This window comes from Acanthisitta chloris, unplaced genomic scaffold, assembly GCF_000695815.1.
Source record: "Acanthisitta chloris isolate BGI_N310 unplaced genomic scaffold, ASM69581v1 scaffold1351, whole genome shotgun sequence".
NCBI lineage: Eukaryota > Metazoa > Chordata > Aves > Passeriformes > Acanthisittidae > Acanthisitta > Acanthisitta chloris.
Genome location: NW_008657406.1, coordinates 3,897 through 12,610, shown reverse-complemented (window position 1 = coordinate 12,610; position 8,714 = coordinate 3,897). Strand labels below are relative to the sequence as shown.

Below are 8,714 nucleotides of genomic sequence, written 5' to 3'. Positions count from 1 at the left end.
GAAGAGGCTGTGAAGGAGACCCCTGAATATCGCTGCATGCAGTCTCAGTTCTCTGTTCTGTATAATGAGAGTCTCCAGCTGAAGGCACATCTGGATGAGGCCCGCACGCTGCTCCATGGCACCCGTGCCACACACCAGCGCCAGGTGGAACTAATTGAGGTAACAGCTCTGCTCCATCACACTAGGGAACATTGTCATCCCATCAGCTGTTGCTGCTGGGTCTCAGTGGTTCTGGGAATGCTCAGGAAACGTACATTTCTGGCATTAATTCAGTCAGTTCTGGTACCTAATATTGATGAAATAGAGCTACTTGAGGTTCACAGCTCCAAGTTCTGTTCCCTTCTTACTCCTCAGAGGGACGAGGTCAGCCTCCACAAGAAGCTACGCACAGAGGTGATTCAGCTAGAGGACACCCTGGCACAAGTCCGCAAAGAATATGAGATGTTGAGGATAGAGTTTGAACAGACACTTGCTGCCAATGAGCAAGCAGGTAGGGAGTTGTTTTGCTGTGCTTAAAACCAGACACTGCCTGCACCCCTAATGCCCATCTGGGCTACAGTGCAGTAAAGCATCTGGGTTGATTCTTTGTTCCTGTTAAATACATGTTCTGGCAGGTGTCTTATCTCAAAAAACAGAGCTCTTCATGTGTTTCATTGGGAGGCCACTTCCATATTATCTGAATTCCTTTTAGATGCTGCAAAATACATACATTTTGCTAATAATTTGATTTATGACAGAGTATTTTGCATTATTAAAATTATTTGGTGGTTGGGGAGGATTGATTTACAAGTCCAGAATGACAGCCTGGATAAGAAGGCAGTAATTTTGAAATTTCATCAGAGGAAATAAAGAAGTTATTTCTAAAGTGGCTTTTAAATCAGAGTTTGTATGTCACATGCAATGTTTCCCTTAGGAAAAAAATAAATGGGAAGTTAGGGCTGTGGTTTTGCTATGACTTACGGTTGCATGTAACACTGGCATGATTATGTTCTGCAAATGTGTCTTATTGCTGTGTTGTGTGGTGGAGTGATAATAGTCTTAATTTGTCACTTAGCTTGTTCTCCATTGAAGTTCTTGCAGAAGGTTGACAGAAGTGTGGTTTGTTACAGTTGTGTTTGTTTTTGTAGGCCCAATTAATCGGGAGATGCGTCACCTCATCAGCAGCCTCCAAAATCACAACCACCAGTTGAAGGGAGAGGTGTTGAGATACAAACGCAAACTGAGAGAGGCCCAGTCTGACTTGAGCAAGGTATCACAGCAGGATATGCCAGAAAAGAGGAGAAAGTGCTTAAGAGAAATGTCACTGTTGTCTGCAATGTTGACCTTTTTGATACGGCATGCAGGATGCAGTGTAATTTTTGATGGAGCTCTGTGCTTTACTGATGCCTTTTACCAAATGAATGGTATTCTATTGTAGCTGTGTAGTGCTCCATGAAAAGTTACAACAAGGGCATGGAAGCACAGATCTGGGAAGACAAGGGAAAAGGGGATAGGATAGATTTCTGGCTAAGAACTCAATGGTTTGTTTTCTTCTGTGTCATCTTTCTTGCTGTTCCACCACAGATCCGCTCTCGCAGTGGTAGTGCTCTCCTACAGTCCCAGTCCAGCACAGAAGACACAAAAGAGGAACCTCCAGAGATCAAGCAGGAACCTGATGATCCTTCAGCCCAAGTGTCTGTCCCCAAGGCTGCTCCTGAAGAGGTCAATGAAATGAAGACCAGGCGAGATGAAGAAGAACGGGAGCGTGAGAGACGGGAGAGGGAACGAGAGAAGGAAAAGGAGAAAGAGAGAGAGCGAGAAAAAGAGAAAGAAAAGGAAAAGGAACGAGAGCGGGAAAAGCAGAAGCAGAAGGAATCGGAGAAGGAAAGGGAGTCCAAAGAGAAGGAGAAAGGGAAGCATGAAGATGGAAGAAAGAAGGAGGCTGAAGTGATCAAGCAGCTGAAGGCTGAGCTCAAGTAAGGGTTGTACCTCTGTTTCCTATTTGCGCAGTGCCCAAACTGGGGTGTTTGCATGAAAGTACCCCTGAAGGCAAGGGAGAGTTTTCTGACACCTCGGTATCTGATTGATTGTGATTTGGTCAGTGTAGTTAGGTTTCTCCTACCACAGCCTAAAGCATCAGTTAACAAACTAGATACTGCTTGGCATGTGTCAAGGTAGTATTTGTTGCTGTCATAACAATTGTGTAAAACTTTACAGTAGCAGGTTGTTAATAGAGGAAGTAGCAATGTTCCCTCTCCTGGATTGTCACCAAAGCAGAGGTGCATGGTTTGTTGCTTAGTTTGCTGGTACATGCTTCCTCTCTGCCCCACTCTCTTGACTTTTTAATCCATGTGCCTGAACATGTTTCTTGTCAGCCTCTGTTCTACCGATTGAGGGAGGGCAACAATAACGACCCAGACACCAACGAAAAGAATAGGGTTATATTACTATTGGTGTTTTAAGATAATAGAAAAATGAGTAAGATATTCACATATAAAGTTAGTTAAGAAACCTCTAATACAAACAGCACAAACAACATAGACAATAAGAAAGGTAATGCACCTAACTGTTATTACATACAGGAAAGAATAGTGATTAAGAAATGTACATCACCAATTGCCCTCATACTTTATCGTCATCCAGATCACAGTCGCTGGGGAGCCCCTGGTTGCAGTGAGGATTTGGAGAGCCTTTCCAGGCAATTGGGAAGTCCTACGCAGTGCGCCCACTCGTAGGTGAGGTGTCCAAAGTCACTGCAAGAGGGTCCAGCTTTTATAGGCCAAATTAGCAGGCAAAAAATAACTTGCAGGTTCTTATCGTTTGTGCAGATAACACAGCAATCAAAAAGTAACTTGCAGTTTTTTGTGGTTTGTGTGGATAACACCTGCTGGTACTCCCCTCCAACCAATCGAGGCTGGGGCTTGGCCAGAGCCCAGGACCTGGGTGGGGGAGTTTCCTTATATTATAGATCCTGGCAATAGTTCCTGGGCAATTATATAACCAGTACCCATCTTATCTCTAAGATGTTTTGCAGAAGATGCCATGGCCTTGGGCAGATATGTAGCCTATACAAGGGTCATCTATAAGATGTCTTCCAGACCGCATGGCCCATGGCAGCTATATAGCCTGGGCAAAGGTTATCTGCATCTATGTTCTACATTAAGTGGTCTGATTAACTAAAACAAAGGAGCACTGTTCACAAGGAATACAGGATTCATCTGTAAGTCGACTCTGGCTTGGGCCTATTATTGAGGCCCTAGCTTTCAGCCTCCAGCCTGTATTCCTTGATGGTTTTATGTTACCAGAGTAAGATGCACTGAGGATGACTCCATATCTATGTGGCAGACAGAATATTGCTTAGACTCTCATGTTGGCTATGTAACAGCATGGCTTTCCTGCAGTATTTTCACAGTTGTCTATCTCCTTGTCTCCAGGAAAGCCCAGGAGAGCCAGAAGGAGATGAAGCTGTTGCTAGATATGTACCGCTCTGCCCCCAAAGAGCAGAGAGACAAAGTGCAGCTGATGGCAGCTGAGAAGAAGGCAAAAGCTGAGGTAAGTCTAACTTCTCTTCCCTTTTTTTCTCTCTTTTGCCTGTTACTTAAAACTTCTTTTCAGATACTCTGCGCCAGAACTGTGTTGTTTCTCTCTTCTACACTGAAGATTGTTCATCTTCTTAGCTTTGTCACGTAGAAGAGATTGGAATGGTCCAGAGATGATCAGGGAGATTCTGGAATGTCCTCCTCTGAGAAAGGATGATCCTTCTTGCCCTGTCTGAGGGACAAGGCTCCCATGTTCTCAGCTACAATTTCAGCTAGCAGCAGAGCTAAGCACGTGTCCCAGAGATACACACAGAAGACAGACACAGCCAGTCAGGCTGTTGCAGACCGGGTACTGCCTTCAAGTGCATGTACATATTGGGACTCATAAAACATAAGCGTAGACAGACATATCCCTTCCTCTTTAACTGGTGGAGGTAGAATGTGACTAGTACAGGCACAGACAACAATATCTAGAGTCAGAAGCACACACACATTCACAGATTCCTCATGTACCAGCACACCTCTCTCTCTGTTTTGTACCCCTGTGATTCCAGGCCCCTTTCACCTTCTTCACAAACAGGTTTTACCTGTAGCTAGCACTTAGTCTGTGCAGCACACATACACATGGAGTATAGAGTTAGAAAATAATGAAAAGATAGGACAGGACAGGCTGTGGTGGTTGTGCACAAGGCTGAGCCAGACAAAGTATGTACTAACTGTTTACGTTTTTACATGTGACTGGTTCCTTTTATGTCCTTCGCTGTCTAAACCCAATTTGTTCATTGTTGCTTTCCCTTCCCCTGCACATCACTCCTGGGTTTGCACAGATCTGTCAATTCCCACAGCTCTCCCAGTTCAGGATCCACCCCGATTTACAGTCTTACCAGTTACACTCTGTAACTGTAACTGTAACTTAACAGTCACACTTGCCAGTAATACTCTGTCCTACCAAAATGACATAGGATTTTCTTTTCCAGTACTTTGAAGGAAGTTTCTTCAGTGTTTCAGAGAATTGTGGCGAAAACAGGCTTTTAACAATGTTCTTGTGTTTAGTAGCATTTCTGGTTTGTCCTTGCTGTAGCTGGAAGAACTGAGGCAGAGGGTGAAAGAACTGGAAGACAAGGAAAAAAAGGAGAGTAAAAAGATGGCTGATGAGGATGCCCTCCGGAAGATCCGAGCAGTGGAGGAACAAATTGAGTACTTGCAGAAGAAGCTAGCCATGGCTAAGCAGGTGAGAAGTTTCTGACGGGTTCTGTTTTGGCTGGAGCACCTGTGTAGAAACTGCCTTCAGGCTCAGCCAGGGAAGATTACCTTAGAGAAGGGATTTCTATTTCTGTGTGGGCCAGATGTGAGGTTGGTCCTTGTTTATTGAAGGGGGAAAAATGAGCAAGCAAAAAATACCCCACAACTACCAAACGCCCCCCAACTTTAGGGTGTCACAAACCTCATGACAGGTGATGGTGGGGAGTGTTTAATAACAATTAAACATCAAATATGCAATTAAACATGGCATAGGTAAAGATCACAGAGGAGAAATGGCTGCATTAGCCATTAGGGGAGAAAGTTCCAATTTCTTCTTGAAAGTTATTATCTGTAGAGTTCGCGTAGTGAACTCATCTGGATGGTACTGGTGCGTATCTTCTTTTACAGAAAATGACTTAATCCAGTGAGAGAACGGGACCACCTCAGCAGGGCAAGCCAATGACTTGATATGCACATTTTAGAATTCAGATTCTTTTTAGTATAGAACAGCACTTTTCTGTCTTGTCAGTTCTTTAATGTTGAAGTGGCCAAAGCAAGTCTAAGGGGCTTGGCAGCCTGTTGGTTGGAAGCTGTTAAGCTGTCCACATGTAGAATTCTTGGCCTGGTATATGTGACAGCTGTTCAGCTTAGCCGCTTGAAGCTGGGAGTTGATTTCTGCCCAGCTCTGGCAATGACTGTCACAGCTGATTCTGTCAGCAGACAAGGCACAGTCTGCACAGTGCTTGTGCAGATGACCATCCCTTGTTCTACACCTCCTAATTCAGAATATCTCTGCTATGTTGCAGACTTCTGGGGAGCATATTTTTCTGGTTGTTGGGAAGATACTGTTCCCTGATAACTGAGACATATTCGTTGATCTGTACTAGGTTTGGTGTCTGAGTAGAATGTTCAGGGTCACTGTAGGGGTTTTGCCAGAGCTTGTGTTTCTTTTGCAGGAGGAGGAGGCCCTGCTGTCAGAAATGGATGTCACAGGCCAAGCCTTCGAAGACATGCAGGAGCAGAACATCCGCCTGATGCAGCAGCTGCGGGAGAAGGATGATGCCAACTTCAAGCTGATGTCAGAACGCATCAAGTCCAACCAGATCCACAAGCTGCTGAAAGAGGAGAAGGAGGAGCTGGCAGACCAGGTTTTAACACTGAAGACGCAGGTAGTGTGGGAAAAGGAGAGAGGACAATACAACTGATGAGGAAGGGAGATGTTGTGGGTTAACTCTGGTTGACAGCTCCACACAGTCACTTGCTCACTCCTCCGCTGTGGGATAGAAGAGAGAATCTGAAGGGCGAAAGTGAGAAGAGGGCTGAGTTGAGATAAAGGCCATTCAGGCGCTTAAAGGAAAGTTGTGCACACAAGCAAAACAAACAAAAAAAAGAATTCCTTCACTACTTCTGTGGCAGTCAGTACTGCCATTGACAGGAGGGCAGCACTGTATTATGCATAATTGGTACTTGACAAATGCCACAACTTTACGTCCTCCCACTTTCTCTTTTCCACCAGCTTCTATTACTGAACACAACATCATATGATATGGAATACCCCTTGGGTCAGGTGGTTCAGCTGTCCTGGCTGTGTGGCATCCCAGCTTCTTGTGCACCCTCAGCCAATTTGCTGGCAGGCTGTGTAAGACACAGAAGGTAGTGCTCAGCAATTAGTAAAACAGTAGTGTGTTACTGGCACTATTTTGCTGCCAAATGTGAAATAGACCATCATGTGAGCTGCTATGAAGAGAACTGTATCCCCACCAAAATCAGTACAGGAGGGTATATGCCCCTAATCAACCTAGGAATAGTGTGTCAGACTTCAAAGGGACCTGTCTTAGTAAGAAACTGTGACTGCTGTATAAGCATAAAATGTTCTACAGGTTCATTGCTATGGAGAACAGATGGGAGAAGGAAGGTGGGTAGTCATGTTGCCGTTGTAGTGGTACTTCCACATGTATGTTCTACCTATACCTTTATATATGGGTAAAAAGTAGGAGGAGTTGGAAACCACAGGTCATAGGTTTCTACCTGAACCATCTCAGACATGAGTACAGGCTGGGAGTAGAAGTCATTGAGAAGGTTCCTGCAGAGGGGGACTTGAGGATTCTCGTGGATTAATAAACGAGCCAGCAGTGTGTGCTCTGACATCCTGTGGGCTGTCAGGGAATCTCAGCTCCAGCACCTGGAGTACCTCCTCCCCCTCCTCCTCCAGTGACCTTAGTGTCTGCATAGTTGTTCCTCTCACATTTTCTTACTCCTTTCTTCTCTGGCTGCAATTACATCTGCACAATAACTTTTTCCTTCCTAAATATGTTACCACAGAGGTGTTACTACCATCACTGATTGGCTCAGCCTTGGCCAGTGGTGGGTCCATCCTGGAGCCACTGGAATTGGCTCTGCTGGACATGGAGAAGCATCCAGTAGTTTGTCACAGAAGCCAACCCTGTGGACACCCCACTTCTAAAACCTAGCCACACAATTAAAAATAACCCCATGCAGAGGGCTGGGGTTATTCAGCAAGGAGAAGAGAAGGCTCCAGGAAGACCTTATTGCAGTCTGGCAGTACCTGAAGGGGCTTACAAAGAGGAGGGAGAGGGACTTTTTATACAGGCAGATGACAGGACAAGGGGCAATGGTTTTAAGATGACAGAAGGCAGGTTTAGATTAGATGTTAAGAAGAAATTCTTTACTCAGAGGGTCGTGAGGCACTGGCACACGTTGCCCAGATTGGTTGTGGATGCCCTAACCATTGAAGTGTTCAAGGTTCAGGACCAGTTTGGATGGTCTAATGGAAGTTGTCCATGCCCATGGCACGTGGAGGTTGGAACCAGATGATCTTTAAGGTCCCTTTCAATCCAGACCGTTCTATGATTCTGTATTCTGCCATCCTTGGAACCAAGGTGGAACTGTTCACTGCTTTGCAGCTATTCTTTTAGCCACAGTCCAAAAATGAAGACATCTTTATTGCAAATATTTGATTGCTAAGTTATAAAGTGTTCGCTCAAGAGATCTGGATACAGCTTAGACTGCTGGTGCCTGGCTATTCAGGGAGAAGGCGGCAAGCAGAAGAGGTACTCCTTAGTGATGGGGAGACAGGGATTGTTTTAGTGACAACTCTAAAGACCCACAGAGTATGTATTTCATTCCTTCCATACCTTCCCTCTCCCTTTCCAAGGTGGATGCCCAGCTGCAGGTTGTACGTAAGTTGGAGGAGAAAGAGCACTTACTGCAAAGCAGTATTGGAACAGGAGAGAAGGAGTTAGGCCTGCGAACACAGGCCCTGGAAATGAACAAGCGCAAGGTGAGTGATGGCCTCATTCCCTCGTGAATTGTCACATGCAGTTGTTGTCTTGTGGGAGGCATAGAAGGCTCTGAGCTTTCATTATTTCCTGGTTTTGGACTAGTATACCAGAAGACTGAGGGATCCTGAAGGGAATTCTGATTATTGTACACAGATTTTTCCTTCGATAAGGAGGTCGTAGATATTTCTGTGACAGCCTGATCAGGGAAGTAAGGGACCTCTATAGGAAACCTATCACGAAAGAAGAGGCAGCAGCCAGATGAGGTTAACCGGGGTCAACGCTTTTATGGGAAAGATGTGATAAGTTACAGGAAACTATGACTGGGGAGCTTCAAGACTTTTTAGCAAATGCCTGGGATCAATAAAGTAGGTCTGTTACCAGTAAAATGAGTCTAAGTCTTATGGTTGATGCTGCTTTTATTGTTAACATTTGAGTAAAAATGTAGGAGTGACATTAAAACAGGCAGAAAGGAAAGCAGAAATATCAATGTGAAGAGGAGCTGGGGGAAATCAAGCACAGTCACTTGTGCTTAGTATGGTAGTCTGTGGTATTAAGGGAGCTTCGTTAGAAGATTCATTGGTTCAGGGACAGGTTATAGGAGAAGTGATGAAGAGAGAAAATGGCTAAAAATAAGTATCTTGCAGTTGTATCT

General features: G+C 44.8%; 1 protein-coding gene across 1 annotated transcript in view; it reads left to right on the top strand.

The window, feature by feature from the left end:
* Window positions 1-8,714, top strand: part of RNF20 (ring finger protein 20, E3 ubiquitin protein ligase) — a gene marked incomplete at its 5' end in the record, with an annotated part of 12,197 nt that overhangs the window by 2,070 nt on the left and 1,413 nt on the right. The window contains 8 exons of the mRNA XM_009084680.1: window positions 7-159; window positions 355-490; window positions 1,128-1,249; window positions 1,564-1,955; window positions 3,414-3,531; window positions 4,600-4,749; window positions 5,717-5,929; window positions 7,936-8,061. Of these exons, the coding sequence (XP_009082928.1) occupies window positions 7-159; window positions 355-490; window positions 1,128-1,249; window positions 1,564-1,955; window positions 3,414-3,531; window positions 4,600-4,749; window positions 5,717-5,929; window positions 7,936-8,061 (1,410 nt within the window). The remainder of the gene's footprint in view (window positions 1-6; window positions 160-354; window positions 491-1,127; window positions 1,250-1,563; window positions 1,956-3,413; window positions 3,532-4,599; window positions 4,750-5,716; window positions 5,930-7,935; window positions 8,062-8,714) is intronic.